Below are 23,628 nucleotides of genomic sequence, written 5' to 3' on the forward strand. Positions count from 1 at the left end.
AGTGGTCAGGCTATGAAGGTCAGAGGAGATAACGGCATCACGGAAACATGAGAGTGATAGAGAAGTCGAGAAGGATCAACTCTCTAGAGTTATAATGGAAGCGTGACACCGTGCCAGCCTGTACTTGCATTACTTCAAACACGCACTACCTCCAGCTGTGTTAATAGCAAGAAATTCATACAGGTGCTTTGTTGCTGGCAGAGCATGGAATATAATGGCAATAATCTGTGCCATAATTGTGATGTCCTCCTTTCTAAGGCTGAAATGGACCCCACCAAAGTACTCCCTAATGCATTTTAAGCTGTTAGAAACAGTGCTGGAGTTCACTTGTCATGAACCCTGAATCTCTGATGCAAAAAAGACGTGAAAATGCAAAATTGTTCTTTCATATTAAATTACTCCTTCATAGAAGTAATTAATAAATGACATTGAGGACAACTGATGATACACATTTTAATGCACTTCCAACTTTTCATTCTTTCCCTTCCTTCATATCTTCCCTCTGCCTTCAAAGGCAGCTTAAAGCCCAGACCAATTTATAATGCAAATGGTTTAAATTAAAAATGGCAAAGAATATCCAACAATGGAGTGTCCAAAAACAGAAGTTAAAGAAATATGAAAATTTCTGTAAGAGATGCAAACTTTAAAGATTTTAAAACTGATTTTTTATAAAAATCTTTGCCACATTATTAAGAAATTAACTCTAACTTTACTTCTACAGCAGATATACCTAGTCTTTTGATTGTGTCATACCTTCTTCAAACAAGGGTCAGTGGAAAGCAGAATATCTACTTGAAAGAAAAATTCAATTATTTTCTCTGTTTTGATTTATTTTCTGTATTCTGAATTAGACCTAACTGATTTTATACTTATCAAACTTCATTTTCATGAAATAAAAATGATTTAGATTGAGATTAAAATTACTTCATTCTAATTCTTGGTTGTCAGGTGTTTGCATTTTGTACACAGTATCTGAGATAAGAAATTAAAAAAAAAATTTCAGGCATGAAAATTAAATTATTGCATTTTTACATCTGAGCTTCCCAGGATTGAGCACAACAGCACTAATGAAAAAGTACTGGTAAGTAATAGACTGCATTATGATTCAATTTGCTGCATTCCCAAGAATCCTGATCTTTGGCTTTCTACTTCTCACTTATTTCAAAAGCTTTTATAATGAAGTACATGATAATTACCCAAAAAACTCTGTGATACACTAAAAGTATTGACCATATGGTGTTGTGAGATACTGCAGCATCTCAGGGTTTCAGTGTTTATAAAAACAAAGCACAGCTCACAGCCTCATCCCTAGTTCGGGGATATGTAACGTGCTGCCACAGTGATTAAAGGTCTATAGCCTGAGGTCAGCAGAGTAACCTGAACCTGCTCACAGAGAGGTTGGGGAGTACCTGCACCGGCTCCCCTTCCGAAAGAGAGGATGTGTGACAACCGAACAAGGGATGCTAATGCGGCACAGAAGGCATAGAAAGACAGAAGTGGGAGTGTCTGGGAATGTCTGTTCTGGGAAACTAGGCCAACAGCCATATCTGTTCAGCTAAGCGGAGAGATAAAAATGTGAGCTGGTCCTTGTAGCACTGCTGGGGATTCCAGGCGCACTCCTACAGTTACCTGTTACATTTCATTGACTCAAGAGACCAGAGTGATTCCTTGCCATTATTGTTGTTAGTGGTCACCAGCTACATCAATTCAAAATTTTGCTCTGGATGTTCCTCTACAGGTAAAAATGCAGAACTGGTCCCACTAGAAAGCAGAGGAAAATATCTGCAGAAGTAAAGCCCTAAGAGGAGGGAAAGATGGACCTCTGGAAGCACTCCTCTTATAAAGTGATCTACATCATCAGGTGAGAATCATGTTCCAGGGTAATACATTTCAACAAATTCTGGAAGCACTAGCTTTTGCTAAGGGCAACAGAAGTAGAACAGACTATCATCTTATCTCTGCACGTACAACAGATAAGAAATTAAAAATATTCAAAGCTGAACTCATATTGAAAAAAAAAAAAAGTCGGTATTTATTGCTCTCTATAGCAAAGCTACAGTAACTACTGTTTTTCTATTATTTTCTTGTGCACGAATAAGAAGCATTCTCCTATGGGAATATATGATATCAGAATTAAGGCGGTGAAGCAGTAATGGGGGGGGTATGATCTCTGTCACTTTCTAAGTATCACAAGGAAACTGGAAGATTAAAGAGGGAAAAAATTATTTTATGTCTAGATAACTCTAGGAGTATGAATAATTACATGTGAAGAGTTAGCCAAGAAAGATTCTAGATTTACGTCTTTCCACCAGTTATGGTGCTGAGACACAATGACAGAATTGTCTCTACTGGATAAATTCATAGGCAAGTATTTTCCATCTGTATTATTTAGGTAAGGGCTCAAGCTATGTTATCAGAAGCAAAACTTTTGGCTTTAAAATCAATGATGGACATTTATGGAACTTATTTATACAAGGGTAGAGACTGCTAGGGAAAGTGACAAAGTGAGGGATAAAAATTTTACATTTAACTTCCTTTTCAATGTGAGCAATGCTGTCCCTTGCTGATTTTAACAGACTTAAGAAGCAAGAGTTTTCTGGTTTACGTATATTTATGATTTTTTCTGATTTTTAAAGCTAGATGTAGAAGTTAAGTGAAGAATATGGACAAATCTTTTTCCCTTGATAAAGTGCACTCGCAGGTAGAATAACAACTTCAAGGAGAACATTGAGATATGCAGAGAAGGTCAAATCAGTGTTTCTGTTTGTATATATATATTAAAGAACAAGAACATTTTGTTATTATTTTCTAAAAAGGAGATGAAAAACCTCATGGAATAAAAAAGCTCAGCTTCTAAGAAACATCAAGACCTTCCAGTAACAAAGAACAGCAAAACCTATCAGCCCTGTTTCTTTGCTGTAGACATCGTGATTAATTTCCTCCTATTTATTTTAAATTTCATTTTAAATGCAATTAAAATGCACTAAATATTTTAACCTGGTAAGGGAAACAAATAAGGAAGATCATAAAAATACAATTCTTTAATGACTTGTCTAGGAAAACAGAAAGCTTGGGGAATAAACCGAGAGTTCTGTACAACCCAGCTTCAGGGTCCTAACCCGAACACCATCCCGCAGAAAGTAATCATTATACGCAAAGCACTATCATTTATCACCTTTGTAAAGGTGGAGAAATAATATCAAGCACTTGGAATTAACCTAACCCTTCAGCACGTTAAACGGGTCAGACTAATCATATTCCATAGCAATTTTATACTATGAACACAAGATCCATTTTCAGCTTTTTCACAGGATCTGAGTAGAATACCAGCTACCTCAAATTAAATACGTAGAAATGCATGTATGATCCAAGTAACTTAACATGTTGTGAACAGATTTACAGCCTATATAATTTTACATAGACAGTCTGGAATGGAGAGTTAACATATGACAAAACACGAAATATCCAGGAATTGATTAATACAACAATGCCAGAAGTTGCCTCACAAGCTAACTGAGCTGCCATGAGTTGCCTGTGATCTCATATTTATATGAAAAACTTCAAGCACATGCATTCTGACAAATCACAAAACAGGACAGGTTCCTCTGCATTGGGTGTCCAAGCACAGCTTCAGAGAAGCATGACTTGACTTTGAAGCTTGGAAGACTGTGATAAGCAGTGAAAAGAGATGAACTTTCTACTCTCATATTAGGATTTTTCTTAGTGCATTTAAGCCTAACTACTCAATCTCATATTTAAGAAATCGCACACCAGCTTGACTATTTAAACTGCTGAGCATGCAGCAGCTTGCATTTAGTTTTACTGGAGGTGATAAGAACTACACGTTCTGGAAAGTCAGGCTTGGGTTTCCTTATGAGAGACTCAGGAGGCTAAACATTGTTTAAATGTTTTGATTGTGGGATCCTGGCCCTCAGTTTACAGCATATCCTGCCAGACAAATGGGAGTGCTGGTATTTTTTCCAACCCCCAAAAAAGTTTTCCATACTCAAAGAACTAGAATTTCAGAAAATATGAAGAGTTCTTTTGTCCAAAGGCAAAGACTTCTCTGATTTGAGAGCTCACACTGATGTAGCCCCACTAAAATGGAGAGGTATTTTGTAACTATGGCCAAAGTAGCATACGAATGAAAATAACATCCTGTAGATAACTTTGTTTTATAAGATTACTTCAGAATTTCAGAGCTACAATTAGTAGAAACAGTTCAAAGCAGTTACACTGAGAAAGAAACAAACCTGTTCAAACAAATCCTAGTGACAGAATGCCAATTTTTTGAAGGAGAACGGAGTAAACAAAGTAAATCAGCCAATTTGATTGGTTTCTCAGCATAATAAAAAGCTGAAGCAGCACAGTGGAGGATTTGCTGGACAATTTTCTACACTGAAACTGTCAATTCATTCCGAAGCTTAGCACTGATGGATATTATGGATTGGTATGGATTGCACTGCTCCAACCATCTGAAAGGTCACTCAACAAACACAGCAGGAGTGACCTATTGTTCTTGCCATTGACAATCAGACTGCCGCTTTGACAAGTCTTTAAACTATCACAAATCTTTTCTTCAAGTATTACATGGAAATGTTTATCTTTGCTTTGTGGCAAAATTAAAAGCTGGCATTTTAGGAGTTCACCGAAGCAGTCTTAATATCTCCTTGGATCACACTTGCAAAGCCATGGAAGCCTGAGAATCTAACAGTGAATGGATCACCCCTGACATCTGTCAACTATACCACCGAGTATAATCTTTTCAGTTTCATTTTCAGATCAGAAGGTGAAAAGAACTTAAGCTATTATCTGCAGTGTACAAATATGTTGGACTACTTCCCTTTCTCACCAAAAGACCACTGTTTCAGCTGTAAAAATAAAGTTTCGCTGTTCAAAAAAAATCATAGCCAGTAAAAATCGATGGATTGAAACTATGACCTATTGTTTTATGGAGGAAGAAGAAAACCATACAAAGATGTAGTATTGGAAAACAAATAAGTGCCTCTCATTATATTTTGGCATTTCATTTTGTGTGCACAAGTTAAGAGTGCATTAAAAAAACCCCACCTAAATCATAATTTTAGGTTTATAATCTTAAATTAATTGCTGCAAGAAAGATACCTCACATACAAATTTGTCTAATGCTCAGGCTGTTAGGAAGATATATTTCATGACTACTGCTAGCTCCAGCTTTGTCTCTATTTAAAATAGAGAACTTTAAAAAAGCATAAATATCTAGACAGAAAATCATAGAATCATAGAATGATAGAATCATTTAGGTTGGAAAAAATCTTCAAGATCATTGATTCCAAACATAAAATATCAAAGATCAGTTGTGAAATCAATTTCCTGAATACTTACAGACTACAATCACCTCTCAAACAGGAATAATTTTAGACTGACATAGATTAAAGATCTGACTAGGAGTAGTTCCAGCCCCTTTACTTCACTATATGAATACAACATGCAAGTACACTTCTAAATAAATGTGTAGCAGACACCTAAGCCATTTATTAACACTATTTATTTACTGCAATAAGAGTTACTATTTATTTACAGCCAATAAGATTTTCAGTACAAAAACTTAATGATACAGGAAGCTTACTAAAGTAATGTTCCTTAAAAGGACATTAAAATTTCTCTTCTTTGCAGTGATAGTTAACAAACATCCCTTTCTCTACCCTCTTTCACCCAAGAAAAAGTACAATTACAGCAACATCATAAAAACAAGTCCTTACTGAAACTGATCCAGTTGTTCTCTAAGGCCACTAAAGAAAGGCTACGTACTAAAGAAATGTTTGTGGGAAATACTAGTACATAACAGATCTCTCAACTGCTGTAGAAGGTACTTCACTGTTCCTGCAGAGTGGACAAGTCCATTTTTAGCATATGGAATTTTCTGTACAGGTTTTGTTATTCTTATAAAATTCCAGAATATATAAATTTTGTTTTGCAAAATATGGGGTTTTCATTCTACTCTTACATTTCAGATAGACTTATTCAAAACAAACAAGTTTAACAACAAGAACCAAAATAAAACCAGCATATTTTGGAGTTGAAATGCTGAGTATGATCAAATCACTGATGAGTTATAAGTCACTGCCTAAGAACCCTGAATCAAAATCTGTTTGATGCAGATTGAATGCAACATAATCCTGGTACAAAAGGAATTTTTCTTTAGTTCAACTCAATCAGCTAATTCTCTTTAATAATTAACTCCTTCTAGACTAGGAACTGAAAAAAAAAAGCATGAAAGCTTATTCTCTTTTCCTCTATGTTGACTTTAGAGATGATGACATCTAGTTGTACTCAAAGTTCTAAGAATGTAGTGAAGAGTTATCAGTTTTCTGAATACAGATAGTACTTGCTTTGTGTAATGAGCTAGTTACCATTAAAAACTAAAATTGTTTTGATAAACATATTTTTTATTCAAACCATCTGAAGTAGTTTCATTTAACTCATTGCATTTTAAGTAACTTATTTTCTGCAGGGTAACCTCTGAATCCTTGTGAAATATATTCCTTCCATTATCTCCAAGGAATGAGTTTTTTCCCTACTTTTTGAGAAGTCTCTCTCTCTGACGTTTGCAGGCTGTCGAGCCTCAGCTTTCACTCTCCTCTCTTCTGCCTGTCCTTCCATGCACTGTATAAAATCTCTTCCCCCCAAATGGTATCCTTTCTTCATGATTCCAGTCTTTCTCAAGCGTAGTCCCTGGGAGAAGGCAAACAAGCAGCTGCCTCTGATACCCAGTCACATGCATTTCAAAGCAACACAGTGTGGTAAAAACAAGAATCCTCCACAATCCTATTGCCTTCGATCCCATTAATAAGTTTGAGACAGTCAAAAGTATTAATCCATGTTACAGAAGTTTCTGTCTCGGTTTCTCTTTAATACTGGGCAGAGAGTTGTAAGCCCATCCTAGAAATTTTTAATTTCTCACAGAAGGTGAGTTGGGATCACTAACCAAATATAAAATTGTTCTCACAGTGGGGAAAAGGATGTAAAAGTGCCCACATCATTCTAAACTCCAAAATGTTCCTGTAATAAACTATGTATCACTAGGGGGAAAAAGCTGTCTGTTGAAAGTATAGTATTAAATGTCAAATTCATTAGTGACATGACCTAAAATCATTAGGTCTTTCTTCCTAAATTAGCTGTATATATGAAGTTTGGATTCCTATATGTGTTATTTTCAGATCAAAATGAAACCACAGAGAACATATTGTGCTTTATTTTTATGTGTCATTTTTTGAAAGAATGACTCAGGCATTGATATTTAGGCTACTTTCAAGTCAAATATTCAAAGCCCACATGCTAACCATAAGCACACTTACTGACATATTGGAAGGTCACTAGAACATGAGAAGATAGAAAGAGGTCTAAGCAAAAGACCTCAAACTACATATCTTCCACACTGGACGAAAGGCAACTGTAAGAGAATGGAACTGTTTTCTTGTATTTTCATCAAAGTACTGAACAGGTTCCAAACAGTCTCAGATGTATTAAAAATCAAGCCTGTGGCATTTTCCTCTTGTACATTCATATTTCATTAGGTGCAATTACTTTATCTTTTCTTCAGTCAAAAATGCCATTCAAATTAGTTGCTATACTTACTCTTTCACTGTTACAATATAGCCGTATTCTTTCTCCTCGGAAGACTTCACTTCAAGTTGTAAGCCTTGCCCCATATTTTTCTGAGACTCTTCATAGGAGTTTCCATCCTGCATTAAAGCATTCTTAATCCAGTAGCGGGTCTCACTCGGGTCTTTGGAGTCAGATTCACTGTTCTTTGCAGTTGTCAGTTCCCTTGAGAAAGTCTCACTTTTTACATTTTCCATACCAGCATTTATTTCTTCTGAGGAAGAAGAGTCAGAGTCTTCAAATTTCTTGGTTTCTGTCTTAGTAGATTCTTCAGGTAGAAGGTCTTTAGGCATATTTTCAGGTAATGTATCCTCATTCAAGAAGTTAACTAGTTTTGCAGCATCCTCCTGTATTAAAAGAACATTAGTATTTTTAAAACTAAACACAGGAATGTTATACTGAACCAAACCTGGATATAATCCTTCAAACTCTTATTGATATGGTAGCGTCTATTCATACAAATGTCACATGGTCATTTTCTTAATTTCTATATGCTGCCAGACTATGTAAGAACATAATGTTTATTGATTGCTAATAAAAGAATATTAAATTATGCCACTGCATTTTTCAATAGTTTTAATAAGGGCAAAGAAATTCTATAGTTAACAGTTACATTCTTCAAATATCACAGAATCTATATAGCCTTTTCTGTCTTGAACACCTAGAAGAAAATGCTGATGATATTTTCATAGTGTTCATTTTTATGTGTCTATGTGTTTAAGTACTGATGAGGATAAAACTGTTATCAAATAAATTAATGAAAAGGAGAAATAATAGAAATATCCATCAATATGCCTAAGTGTCGGGACTGGAAACATGCATACCTCTTGGGTCTCGCAAGTCATAACACAGGAAAGGGAACAGAATTATATTATATTCATCTCTGGAAATTGTCACGAACTTTGAGTGATCTATTAAGCTAAACTTATGATCACAGAAAAAACCCTGTCTAATAAATCAAAAAATAAGCAAATGAGCAAAAGTCAAAACACATGCCTGGAACAATTTGTTAGTTCCATTATACAAGTTTATTGCAGCCAAGCATTTGGGAGGAAATAATGGCTAATGGGCACTTTGTGCTCTGTGCCACTCTATATTCTTTTCTATCACATCCCCTATGCAGACTGTCACTAAGAAATCTATACATGGGATCTTCTGTGATTCTGTATTGTGAATTCAGCACTTCATTCCTTGAAGAATTTCATGTGGGTGGTTAAAGTTCCTGCCATATTGTCTACTTTGTGTTTTCTTTGCTTGGTAGAAGTGCAAGAGGTTTTACTGAGAACACAACAAGGTTTGCCCATTTATGAGTTTTGCAGTGTTAGCTTTTGATAGAGTATATAGTAGAAGTTTCATGGCAGTTTTAAAAAATATTTCTTTGAGATTTTTCTGCTCCATGCAACACAGAAAAAGAAAGATTAACAAACGTCAGAAATGGCTGAATATTGAACATAAATCTAAAGGATATGATTCAAAGCTCATGAGGAATATTGTAAAAGTAACCTGGATTAAAATCTCAAATTTGATTTTACCACCTAGTGTACAAGATGTGATGCCTAGAGCTATTGAAATATCTCCAATACTCAACAATTTGGAAGAATTAATGGTAAAATGAAGGAAGAAGCAGAAGAGTGAAGGATGACAGATCCCATGAAAGAAGAGGGAATTTTGAACCCTCCCACAAACACACGCCCTCAGCAGGAATATGTTTACCCATCTGCTTCTGAAAACCAGAGAAATTATCTGAGCAAGGATGCTTACATACCCCAGAACTAAGAGCCAAAGGACAGGTGAAAGAAGGATGTATTCAAGAACACCTCAATATTCAAAATTTACTAACCTGAGGAAAAGCCTGAATTTGTCTGAACTTTGGGATCTGTTATGAATTCTGTCTATTTACGAATGAAAGAAAAGCAAAACAGGACTTGATTTTGGTTTTTTGAACTGCAAAACTCTTTTTGGTTAAGGTTTAAATATAATATTCATTCAATATTTCAGTGCATCAACAACAATATGCCTATGCTGCGATACTGAATTATATCCACACAAGACACAAACCAAGTCTTATATTTCAGAAGTGGTTTTGACCTTCACTGCATATAAATCTGATATTCTGAGATGGAATATTTGTTTTGTTAAAATACTGGTACTCTACCTGTTTATCAGTTCTCGCACTGGCTTCATGCACTCCGTTGTCTGTAGGATATGAAAAGCACAAATATAGTTTTGAAGGGAAAGCATCATATATGAAACAAACACTGCTTATAGGCTGCTTTGTTGTGGTGGCTTTTTCATGCAACTTAAACATTAAGACATCAAAGCTGAAAGGGCAGAAGAAAGGGCACTGTATAATTCAGTATTGTTATTCTAACCCCACTTCGATAGCAAATTAACGCAAGATCAATAGACAGAGTACTTCAAGAGCCAATGTAATAGCATTATTTTGCTAATTAAGTGTCCAATCTTCATATCAATTTATCAATATCTAAGAAAAAAACAATAAAAAGCTCTAGCTAGTTGAATGGACATTTACATTAAATAAATGGAAACATATACATCCCTCATACACATTTTGGTGGAAGAAGAAAAGAAAACAACAAAGCTATAATTCTGCAGACTTCGAGGGAAAATACAGAAAGTTTCCCTCCTGTATTCTTTAAAACTGATTTTAAAAAATCTAGCACTAATGTGAAACAGTAAAGGAAAATCAGGGTGGCTATATTTTGCTGTACTTAATTCTTAGAATTAATACCTGGTATATTAATACTGTTTTCCATTAATCCAGCCTGAACCTCTGCCCTTCCTTGAGCATCTCCTTTCTTCATTTGTGCTTCTGTTCTGTCTTCTTCAGTTTTTCTAGCACCCTCTTCTGTTTCTTCCTGAATGCCAACAGTTTGAATTGCATTGGCAATAGTATCAGCAATCTCATTCAGTTCTGTTGAGCTGAGATTCTCCACATTCACTTGGTGTTTCTCTAGGTCCTTCAATACATCTTTAATAAGTGTCTCTGGATCACAAAACAATATAAGCACAAGATTTAGCTGCATACATGAAGCACAGGTACTTGTATCAGCAAGGATCTTTCACTTTTCCTAAAAGATATTTTTTCCTTCATGGAAGTCTGTTTTCCAAAAGAGTGCATACACATTTATGATGCCATCTTTACAAAAACCACAGAATTATAAATGGATGTTTGAGTTTATGACAAGGTGAATCCATCTCAGGCAGTAGAAGATGTATGCCACTACAATTTGGCAAGTTGTCCTAGAGAGAGTGGTATAAAATTGTCATTTTTTCTTTACAAGAGCCAATTCCTAGTCTAAACTGACTCAAAATACTGAAGACAAGTGTTAAGATAGCTTAACTTTTTTTTAGCTGCACTAAGATAGTGCAAACATCACTGCTGTTTATTAAACATCAGGTTTCTTTGGTGATTTGCTTTTTGCAAGGTAAATAGCTATACAGAGTTCTGGAAAAAAGAGTCAGATATTTTATCTTTCAATCAAAAAGCTCCTCTTCAATTAGAAGTGCATATGGATATACGTCCGTTACATACGTGGGTATGTAGTGGACAAACCTTCTAAATTATATTGATTTATCTTGGAAAATATATATTTAGTAAAAAGTGAACTTTAGTGTTTTGGTTTGCCAGCTATGAATGTTTTACCAGTCACACTGAGGAAAAAAAATGTTAAAATGACATTCCAGGCCAGGAAAAGCAAATGGACTTACATTTAGGGGAAAAAAAAAAAAAAAACAAAACCCAACAAACAACAACCAAAAAACAGAACAGCACAATCTTGATGTGAAAAAAGTTTTGATGATGAAATTCAAGGACAATGGATATTAAAGGTGAGTTAGAAGATGTAGCATAACAGCTCTTCAGGAAAGGTACTTTTCTGACAGCATATATCTTTCAGTACCATTCTGTATAACTCTGCAAAACTCAGCCTAATGTCCCTTGGCGTATGAGTTACTAAATATAGGGCTTACTCTAGTGTACCAAAACCATTTTCAATCATGCCTCTATTCTGTTTATTCATGCTGATCAAGTATTTAGCATGCATATGTATATGCATACAAGCAAGAAAACTTCACATAGGTAGAATTGTGTAAGAAGGGGAAGATATGGACTGCTTTTAGATCTCTGTTGAATGTATGAATTTATACATAACTAGTTTGAAGACAATTTCCAACCTTTTTTCCTATGGTAACACTCTCCCTGTTAAACCCTGTGGTTGGACTTGTTCATCATCATCTGTAAACAAGACTTTGGGATCATGCTGGCAGCTTTCAGGCTTACATAAAAGTGAATTAAAAAGTAGGTGTGCAAAGGGGAAGACACTACTGGAAAAAGGGCTGAAGAGAAGGTTCTGCTTTTCACAGCAAAGGAGGAAGAAGTAGTGACTAGGAAAGAAGAAGTAGAGAATCTTCTGTTCCAAGGAGGAGGAAGCAGAACATCTGTGATTTTGCAGGGAGACAAGAATCAAGGATTATTTGTCATTTGGAAAAAAAAGCCAAGACCTGGATCACATCTTCATTTTTTGGACCTGACATTGTTAGCTGAAGAGGTTAAAGCCTGAAGCTGACCATCAGCTTCTCAATGCCATCTCAAGGAAGAAATTAATTTCCTCTGACCTGATCCGTAATTCACCAACTAAACTAATGCCATTTTTCCTAAACTAGTCAATATAAACCAAGAAAACTTAAGCATCTTAAATAGTAGATTTACTATGAGTCAAAGAGGGTTTTGACACATGGAGAAGGTGGTTCTTTGACATACTTTCTTTTCCAGGTTAAAAGGATACATCTTTCCAAAAATCCACCATGATGATATTACAAAATTCTACTGATTTCATTATAAAATTCAGCTAAGATTGTATGCTGTGAACTTTTGAAATTTACTTTAAAAAGGATAGTTTAAACACACTTAAGTGTGACTATCAATAAAAAGATAAGTTAAATCTATGATGCTGCTTCAAACTGTGGCAACCAACAAGGATTATGGTACCATACTGACATAGCAGAGTGTTTTGTACAGGAAAGCAAGTGTTCAGTAATGAGAGTCAAATAATTAATCTCAGAATCTATGCCAAACTCTCTGGGCCAAGATATCTGGAGGCAGCAAAATTAGGACTGAAATTTGATGGAAGCTGAGTAACACCGAACAGAAAACTTCGAATACTTTCCACATTTCTTTGTACTGTATCTATCCCATTATGAATGTAATAATATAGTAAAAACATAATGTCCAACAGTTTTTGTTTAGGAAGGCAATCTACAAGAGCAAATTGATCCAAACTGCAATAAAATTTTTCACTAGACTTGATCAAACTGAATTCAAGAAACTTTTTCAAGAAGCACAACAGCTACCTGGAAGATGGCCACTTGGAGATGTTACACATAGCAGCAATGCAAGAAATTAAACTGTAGGAAATACCAGAACTGCCAGATTACCACAGAAGCCCTGTTGTCTGCTTAGGTATCATTTCTGTTCTTATATTTTATAGAACTATTGGACAATAAACTGATAGAAAAACCTAAATTATTAAAGCAGAGCTAATAAAGTCAGAAAAGAAAAGACAGAATATATGTCAGTTCGAAATCAAAACTAAAACTTTTCAACTAAATGCATAAAGACACATTGCAAGGCACATCACAGTAGGAAAAATGTTCTTGGAACACTGATTACCTGACATTAGTGCATCTACAAAAGAATGAAAACTGTGATGACTTCAGTGACTTTCTTCTTCAAGAGTTTTTGTCATTTGTCTATTGATACGAACAACCCATGATGTGCAGCAGCTAAAAATCTATGAATGGGATTGTGAAGGTTTTTGCAATCATCTGGAATAATATTTACAAGTGTTCATAATAATTTTTAGTGCAGATCAAGAATCCACCTCTGTGTTACTAAACCCCTTGCAAATGTGGAATGGTCTTAGAAAAATCTATGTCAATAATTAAATTGGCTTCTAAGTCACACAAACATCATTTATTAACATTCAATTTTAGGCAAAAGAAGAGAGAACATGCCCCAAACAGCCAACTGATTAGAGCCTTGAACATGAGTTTCCTATAACTCAGATTACTTTCCTAACTATTAAATGATACAGACTGCTTTAGGGTCACTTGCTCTTTCCTACAATATTTTTTAAGCATTTTTGATTTGTTCAACTTCAGAACAGACATCACTTTTCTTTTCCCTTGACCTAGAACCCCTTCTTTCTAGCCATAACATGTTGAGAAGAATGTCACTCAGTTAATGTGATTTTTCAAGCTATTAGGAAAGTTTTTACTAAGAAATTGGATTTATGAAAAAAAAATCAAACACACTTAACATGCCTAGTAGAACTATTTTTTCAAAATTTAGACTCAGATTCTCAAGTTTACTCAGTGCTAATATTAGAGTTCTGAAAGTTTATCTATTTTCTGAAAATGGGACCAAGATTCCTAAAATACTCCAAAAGAGTGGTTAGTAACACTATGAAGATTTTAGCAAAATGCATAGAGAGGTGTTTCAAGCAAATTCCACCAAATGAAACAGCATAAAAGCAATTGCATCACTGAGTAAAAGTTCTACAATATTCATTCATTTATGACAAAAAGCTAGTTCAAATTACGTGAATTTAGCAGCATTTTCAAGTCAAAAGTAGCGCAAAAATTTAATTTGAAAAACCAGCAACCCAAAGTTTCCAAGTTGAAAGCAAGCTTTGAGCCTCAGAAAAGGAATCTGTGTCTGCATTTGCCTGTTAAATTTTATTTAAGCTAGGCCCATTACATCAATATTTGAAGACAAATCTTAAAAGTTAATTATATTTCAGGATATATATAATTAAAAGAGATATATTAATGTAGCGCTACTAGATTTTTGTTTATTTCATCTGTTTCACAACAAACTGTCAAGACCAACTACTGAGCTACTCAACAACATGCAGTCAATATAGCCTTGTCATTTCCATTCCATTTCATTTTTTCCAAACTAACTTTTCTTTGCGCCTATTATCTTAGCCAAGTCTTATCTCTCCAGTCCACTTCCACAGATTCGTAGTTAACAACAAAGCGGTCTCAATCTCAAACAAAATGGAAATGGGGGAATGGGGTGGGGAAACACACAAGAAAATGAATGGCCACAGACCGTACTCCAAATAATTCCAACAGGCTCACTGCAGGTCCTCCTGGTTCATTAAATAAATCTGTTATAGATGAGCCTCCTCCTCCTCTGATGTTGCTACTCCTGCCCTGGTCCATTCCACCTGAGCACAGTTCATCAAATACACTCCTAAATACTTGTGTCAGCATTAGTAAAACTTCGGCGTTATATGCTACCTTTACGGAACAACTACAAGTATGACTTAAAATGTGTAGGATCAAAGGCGATAACCAAAGATAGTAAGTACAAGGAACATCACGTTTTCAGTATACTAGGAGGAACAGCCACCAAAATCTCTGTAACAGCCTGGTGAAATGGAGGGCTACATAAAGAGTCTAGCTAACTTCATGAGGTTACTGATACAATGTTGATACATGTCCATGTTAAATATGGATGTTTCCACTTCTTGTTACAGCACTTGTCCATGTTTGTATATCATTTGCATATTATTGGATAAAGCTGATACACAAATAAATATCAGTGCATCTATTCACAAACACCTCTGGGTAATTTAAGGAAATTATAATGAATTTATTAAAATAAGAAAATATTGTTGGAGAAAGACCAAAAAGCAGATGAATACTGCAGTGGCACAACACTTAAGCAGCACATGTACTCGAACATGCAGGTACCTGTGTACAGCCTTCATACTCTCCCACTGACCCCTTCTAAATAGAATCAGCAACACTTAGCCATGTTTCACAGGGCTTATACTGCAAACTGATTTCTCCCTTATCTCTAGCCTCTGAGCTGAGGAAGACAAGTTTTTTTCATAGTTGCCTTGGAACCATGATGACAATAAAGGCACATATATCTTAGATGATGTAATTTTTAACATCAGCTTCACCAGTATAATTACCCTAGTAGGTAACAATAGCAGCTTAGCAAGGGAAAACAGCTTTATATCATACAGAGTATAAATCATGCTCCATACTCTGTTGACACAACTGCCAAAGCCAGCTTGCTTGACAACCGAATGGTATGGCAGCAGTCACTTTGCTAGCAGTCCCACAGGGTGGTCTGTCTTCTGTACCCCATCACCCTACTGACCACATATTAGCTGTCCTCAGCAGCTGAGCACCCTACAGATTGGTGACTACAGCTTTGCACGACAGAGGATGTACAAAAATATCTTTGCTCTATAAACCCTGAATTTTGTTATTTTTTGAAAAAAAAGACATCTGAATTACTAATTTTGTGACTTTTCCAAAGCAATGGAGAGAGGTATTATGTAATATTTAATATACCAGATATGAGTAGACTAGAACAAATCACTTAAACCTGAGCCAAATTCTAAATATGGCTGGTGCAGAAGACAGATTAATGATTCCACTATTGCACAGTGATTACAAAGGCACTACCCACACACATCACGCTACTCCCAAAGGTAACAGTTTCCAAATCTGATAGGAAAATAGCTCCACATTTCCTTCTCTTGTATTTCTCCCTCAGGGTGCCTTGTTAGCTAATTTACCTGCCACTGTTTTGGAGCAATTCTCAGTGCTTAGTTGCTCAGTACCTTCTGGATTGTTCTCCTGGTCAAGTTCCTTTGTCTAATCCTGTATCAGATGCAGCAGAGAACTGAGCTCATATGACTGCACCCCATGATTTCCAGTTTTTGAACAGTCCTGTGGTTTAGAGTGTGAGAGAGGATCAACTTGCAAGCATACAAAAATTCTGAAGCACCAGAGAGATTGGAGAAAGATTAAAAGCAGGAAGAGATGGTCTGGTCAGTCTGGCAAATCTGAATCCAAACCATCATCATTCCAATGGACAGCATTTTAAACAGTGAATATGCTGGGTTCCATCCTCACCACTTCCTTATGACACTATTAAGTGGTTCAAAAATACAAAGGAAACTACATTATTTCCTACTCAGACAATTCATAAATTTATGTCTATGCAACATTTAAAAGCTAATGCAATGGAAGAAGTTCCTATAGGGCACATTATGTATGTGAAGTCAAAGTAGTACAACCCAATGAATTGTGAAACATGTTATTCCCTCTAAGTGTTAAGCATTTTTTTCCCACTTGGCTCCTACCAGGAAAGGTGAAGTGGAACAGCTGGAGGATAATGAAAGCAGCATGTGCCTAGTTTGTTTTGAGTCTAGCAACAAAATTGTCTAACCTGTGCAAGAGACTTACAGTGCCACCTGGATTTGATTTTACATTATAGTTCGTTCCTTGAAACCTATTATCTCTGGGCACCATACCAAGAATGCTTTCACTTCTGAGCATCCTTTAGATTGCAAGCATTATCTTCCCTCTGCTGCAACTTTGACATTTCTGTGTGTTCTGTTTTTCAAAGAAAAACAAAACAAATCAAAGAACATTAAACTTTATGGATGATAATAACTACAAAAGGGATTCAAAGGAACCCTCTTACATATCACCAAAATCTACTGGGACAGTGGTGACTACAGTGTAACAGATGTAACTGCTTGGCAATGGCTGAGGATCAATTCTTTAATTTTTCAGGCATTCTGAACCACTAGAACATCAATAGTTAGATTAGTTTAAAGCAACAATAAAGTGAGTGAGAGTTATTTTCTAAACTCTGTCTGATCCCCAGCCATGATGTGAAGACCCACCTTGTTTTACAAAGCAGCGCTTAAAGTGTATCACAGCATCCCGTGAGATGTTACACTCCATCTTCATTCAAATATTTGTAAAACTATCATGTACAAAAGAAATCAGGATCTGGTCATTGTTAAACAGCATTAGCAAAAAAAAGATTAAAATCCAGCAAATGGGTTGTTTGTTGTAGAATGTCCAGCCAAAACTAGATGTAACCCCACCTTCTTGTATTATTCTGTGTCCACCTGTCCACATAATTGACAGACTCCTCCCTTCTCTGTGTTCTGCACCAGAATTTATCTCAGTGTTAATTTCTGTGTCTAACTCTGAATTTTACCCATGGTCCTTGAATTTCTAGCTAAATACAGAGAAATGGAACTAACCCAGGCATTTCTATATTACCTATATATAGTGTGAGATGCATGCATAAAAAGAGATTTGATGGCAAAGATATGCCCATAATTACATGCTGTTTGTAAAATGCTTTGAAAATATAACAAGTTACATAAATGCTATGTCTTACTGAGTGCCATATATTTCTGCATGCATATGGAAGGTGGGTTGAAGAACGTGGGTAGATGTTTGCAGGGAAAAAGTAGTTAGAATGGTGAACATTATTACTGTGAGTATTGTGGTAGATATAAATATGCCAATAGTAAGAGATATATCACAATGTCTAATATTTTTTCTTTTTTCTCAGAAATGCTCAGTAAACATGAGGGAAACTTCAGATAAGTTAAAATAAGTAAATATCAGCTTTACCATCCACTACACTCAGAGGGTCCTTTGGATCATCCTGGGGGGCAGATTTATGATTCAGCATCTCAGGGGTTGGCCCCAGCACTCCAGATGCAGGTCTTGGCTGGAACAGCTTCTTCATTTCAAAATCTTCTGCTTTTCCTTTGGCAAAATTTCCATCAAAAGGATTGACTTGCGAAGAGTAGAATCTATCAGAATAAATGTGAGACCCTTTAGTTCTGGTGTGAGAGCTTTTGTCATTGCTTTGTGCTGACAAGTTCTGAGTGATGTATGTATGCAGTGCAGCCATCAGAGTTTTCTGGTCAAGACCAATTTCTGACTCTGCCGAGAACTTGTCTGGTTGAGGCTGGTTGAAGGTTCTCCCGTGCAGATTTTCAGCGTGCTGTTGATGGGATGTTGATGCATGGGCCAAAGGAGGTGCTCTTTCTTGGGGCTTTTGCATCATGTAGTACCCAATAGGATCATTATAGAAGTAGCTCTAGAGAGAGTAGAAGGTGGAAAAAAGGACTGGGTCAGTATTACTTTGTAATGATTATTGTTTTCCAGGAATCACAGGCATAAATAACCCTTAGTGTTTTATCAACGAGGAAAACAATAATTAGAATTTGTAATGTGTATGTAGACTGCAAACCTCAAACCATTAAGTTTGTTTTAAAGGGGCACTATCAATTTGGTAGTCATTTTGTAAAACAGTTTATTAAATTATTAAAAAGCAAGAGAAAGACGTTATAGCTCAAACTTGATGTTAACTACATATGCACTATTTGTATTCAGTCAGACAAAGAAAATTTAGTAAAGCCACCTTCCCTTTGGTTTCTACTAGACTTGTGAGGATAACTTTTTTTTCAGGTTACTTACCAAAAACTAGCAAGTCAAATCAAAAATGTCATTTTTTTAAAGAACACCAATAAAGCAAAACAATTCTTTTGTATATATGAAATACTTTGTTCTATATTTAAATGAAATGTATTTTTTCACTATATTAAATGTCTACTCAATATGTCCTCTGACAGTGTAAAGAAATGCAGAAATGGCCTTTAAATTGGTTTTTAATTTGTTTAGTATTTTCAAGTAAAACAACTCAGCAAATTAAATGAGAATTTAAAAAATGTTTCAATCAAGATAAAACCACATTTTCATTGAAAAAGTGCTGGGAAAAACAGTGGAAAGGTGAGCTGGCACTAGAGTTTTCTATTTTCAGTTTCAGATTTTCAAGGATGCATCAGATGGGAATCTAGCATTGCAAGACAACATCTATTGTTTCCATCGACCTTTGGTTTTTGTTGTTGTTGATGATGAAATTTAGTTTTGAGGACAAATTCTAAATTCCCCTTAAGTACTTCAAGCCGCTATCCAGCACATGAAACAAACTCATTAATTAGCATTACATTTACTATAATTAATCCTAGAGACATTTTTGTTATGATCTCAGCCTAAAGGCAGTTCCACCCTCCTAAATGATTTCAAAAATAATTTTCCTTCACTCCCTGCTAAATACAAATTTGAACTGAAATGTTTACTTATATTCAGGATTATTCCAACTAGGTTTTTTGTCTATAATTCCTTCAGGACACTTTGCTGAAGTTGAATCCCATACCGTATGTGTGTTGAAGAATGGGTCCTGCTTCTCAGCTGTGGTTTCTTGGTTAAACTGTCATACAAACTACATTACAATGTGGGAAATTTAGGACAGGGATTATTTCAGCTCTCACTGCTATAAATTATAGTGGATCACTGGTGTCTCTGTGCACTGATAGCATAATGGTTTAGAAAAGAAATAGCTGCAAAATACATACAGAGTGCAGAGACTATACACCCCAGAGGAAATCAATTAGTAGAATTTGGCCAGAATAACCATTGTTTATATATTTCCTATTGGACTTTGTAAAGGCAAAATAAGTAAGGCTGATAAGCCATTCCAGAGATGAATAAAAACTTTTAGATTTTATCTAGTTCTTTATTTATGGACAATAATTTTGCTCTCCATACAAACAATTTTATTTCTTCTGATAACAGTCAATTGATTTTATAATATATATTCATAACCCTTGCTTTCCAAGAGGGCTATTCTCCCCCTGAGAAATGACTGAAGAGTTTCATTCCATGATTCCATATCATGATTTGTAGATTTATGGCTTATGCAACTTTATCACAGAAAAAAAAGGCGCTTTCGCTTCTTTGGCTTGTGATCTACCAACACAAGGCTTTTAACTTCTGCAGGTGGTCTTTAACATAGAAACGGGTTTTGTTAATGACAAGAAATTGGGCTAGAGTAAGACAGTGTCAAAGAACACAGAGCTAGAGATCAAGCAGCTTTGTGTATGAAATATTTTAATGTCCGCTGTGAACTGTATCAAACAACAGCAATGTAGCTTCAGTTCAGTGCATCAGCCGCAGGATATGCACTGCTCTGATCAACACCAAGAGGGAAGCCAGTTGTCAAAATGTATGTTGAACGCTGTTTACATACTTAATAGCAAATTCTAAATGTGAAAAACTAAGTCATATGTATTTATCTCTCAATTTCAATGGATCTTTGCATGGGGTAATTAACTATCTAATGATACTCACTCACTAGAAGGAACTGCAGAAGATGACACAAAGCAGTCCTAGACACACCAAGTAGTTTACAGAGAATTCACATAAACTGTTGTCTGTCTTTCCCACCCCTGTACTCCCTACCTTGCCACCTTTTGGAGGACCTTCTGGGGACAAGGGAAGGAAGAACAGGGAGCTGGGAAACAGAGAAATATGACGGGGGGAAGAGGACATTCCCTGTTCAGCCATGGAAAGACATTAAGTCAGCTCAATCCAGTTTGTGTAGCTATACCCTAATCTGGATCTCTGTCCTATATCCAGCTGCCTCTTTTGCCTCTAAAGCTTTACTAATAAATCATGTCTTATGGGGAGCAAAACTGCTAGACACTCTCAAACCACTTGTGAAAGATTAGGGTCAGGATACATGGGCTGGCTTTTGATGAGCTATTTAACAAGTCCAAATATCTTTTAACGTCAACAGATCTGTGATTTCCTGCTCTTGCAGACAACAAGCACATCAAGAAAGAAAACACAACAAAAACACCAAGTGATTGTACACAAGTTGGATATAAGAGCCAGTCCTGAGCTCAGAGCTGCACCTCTACCAAGAAGGGGCAGCCTCTCAGCAGCTTGACAGGTCACACTTTGGGTAGTAAGGGATGAAATATTAAAAGTTCTTATTAAAATACAGCACCGACAGCTCAGCTGTCTTCACAGTGCACTCAGACACCAGCCCATCTGATGTAGCTTAGTCTGACTTAATTAGAGGGGTCTCACGGCTGTATGACAATCCTCAACTTGGATGGGAAAAAATCGCCTTTCTTGCCACCCCCATCTCAAAGAAAACACAGCACCAAAAGTGTATGTGCCAACTGAAATATGCAAGGTGAAATCCAAGTAAAACTGCAGTACAGATAAATACAACACTAGACTACGGGTTTGTCTAAGTGGAATGGGAAAAAAACACCTATTTTTTTACAGAAAAAGATAGGAGAAAAGTATCTGTTATATGTAGTTTAGAATCCAGTCACAATTTACATCTTAAGTTATTAATAACAATTGCAGAGCACTGTGATAATCTTATCTGAAGTGCTTTTGCAATCTAACCTCCTGAACATGGACGTTGCTACTCTGACTTACTTCAAAGTTAAATGGCATAATCCATGGTCAGTGAAAAGAAGAATCTGTAAATTCCATTGTTGGTGCCTTTGGAGAAGCTGCTAACATTATGGAGAAGCAGAGGGAAACAGGGAGCAGGGAAATTTTAAAAAGAAAAAAGAGTTTCTGCATTGATTAAACTGGGTTTTTATAAACTACTGCTAGTAATAGCAAAAAAAAAGACATTAAATTAAATGTGCAGAACTAAGAAAGAATACTCTAGTTACCATATAGATGGTTTATACTAAATACAGTTAGCATACAAGTCCCTATTACTATCAGGAACAAGGTTTTTTTTTAGTAGGTAAGGTACTGTTCAATTATCTCATGTCACTGATACAACTTCTTTAAAAAATACTCTGAATTGCTAAAAACCTCTTATTTAATTGCTAAAAAAATCTTATTTCTTCATCTGCACAGGATTTTTCTCTCCTTCACCACCTTTCAAATAAGCTATCTCAATAATTCACACATTATCAAAAAAAACCCCCACTAACCTTTCTGAAGATGGAATTGTTAGGGCAATGTCTTGTATGGTTTAGGTATGTAAGTAACTGACATTTTCTGCATGAAAGTTCACAGAAGGGCACATTAAATTACACCATGCAGATGCATTGTGCAATGGTCTATAGACTACAGGTTTTCTTAAAAAAGAATAAAAAAATAAAAAAGGAGGCAGGATTAGATACATACAACTAAAGGCACAGATAAATGCTGTTCAGTTTATCCACTAAGGGGTAGATTGATTTGAATGTTTTGTCCATGTGCAGAAAGAATGGAATTAAATTTATGACAAAATACTTCCTTTCTTGAGGATATATTTGCTAAATCTTGAAGGCATATAGAGCTAACAAAAAACCCCTTAGGAATGCATAAAGAAGAAATCTTCTTCCCTCAATTTCATTTAGCTTTTTCTGTTTGATGCATTTTCAGATATTAATTCATGTTTGCTACCGCCTAAATTTGGTTGGGCCATGATTCTAGCTACAATACTTAATTTACTGTGCCTATTTGAGATAGTGGCAGTATGCTCTCTGAAATTAGAAAAGAAAAACACAACAAACACTGGAAGCAGGCCCTCCCTCACCAATGGTGGGATAAAATAAAAGTTTCCAAAGGCTAACAAAAATGAAATGATCTCATACTTTAACTCACTGTGTGAAGTGAAGGAAGTTTAGCTTTTTCTACCAGAAGCAGACCCACACACGCTTGACTCATGTAAACGCACTACATGGGAAATACACATATTCATGTGAATCCTAACTAAACAGGACCACAAGTGGCACTGCCTGATTGCTAGATTGAAGTGTGGGCTATGAATTTGTACACCACAATTCAACTTTACTTTGAGACAAATCCAGCCAGCAATGAAACCTGAGGGCCAAATGGGTGTTGTGGAGTGGATTACAGTGCAAAAGTCCCTGGGATGGAGCTGAATAAGCAGTACAGCTGTGTCCTTACAGCATCACAGCTAAAGCAGCCCATTCTATGCTAACAAAGCCTTAAATCTTTCAGCTGGTGAGCTGCTGTTCCCATACAGTGCTGCACTGTCAGGAGGATATCTTAGCAGGCTTCCAGCTAGGTTCAAGCTAGCTGAAAGGGGAGAACTCTGCTTTACAAGCTTCTATGTGCTGTAGACATGTTACACACTCTGCACCAAATTCAGTGTTAGGTTTGTCTGAAAATAATAGGTAAAGCCAATGAAAGAATCCCATTTTCTGAGCAGTAGTGAAGCAAAAGCCTTTTCTACCAGCTGATAATGACCTTTTCACTTCTATAGATAATGATATTATACCA

The 23,628-nt window shown here is 35.9% G+C and overlaps 1 protein-coding gene across 2 annotated transcripts in view; it reads right to left on the minus strand.

Annotated features, from left to right (window-relative positions):
- The window catches only part of PTPRN2 (protein tyrosine phosphatase receptor type N2), a 683,390-nt gene that overhangs the window by 406,602 nt on the left and 253,160 nt on the right, over positions 1-23,628 (minus strand). For both annotated transcript variants that reach the window (XM_074831707.1, XM_074831706.1), the window contains exons 6-9: positions 18,139-18,613; positions 10,397-10,651; positions 9,800-9,840; positions 7,618-7,991 (exon numbers count right to left, since the gene is read on the minus strand). In XM_074831707.1, coding sequence (XP_074687808.1) covers positions 7,618-7,991; positions 9,800-9,840; positions 10,397-10,651; positions 18,139-18,613 — 1,145 coding nt within the window. The remainder of the gene's footprint in view (positions 1-7,617; positions 7,992-9,799; positions 9,841-10,396; positions 10,652-18,138; positions 18,614-23,628) is intronic.

The sequence above is a fragment of the Strix aluco genome, chromosome 1 (genome assembly GCF_031877795.1).
Source record: "Strix aluco isolate bStrAlu1 chromosome 1, bStrAlu1.hap1, whole genome shotgun sequence".
NCBI lineage: Eukaryota > Metazoa > Chordata > Aves > Strigiformes > Strigidae > Strix > Strix aluco.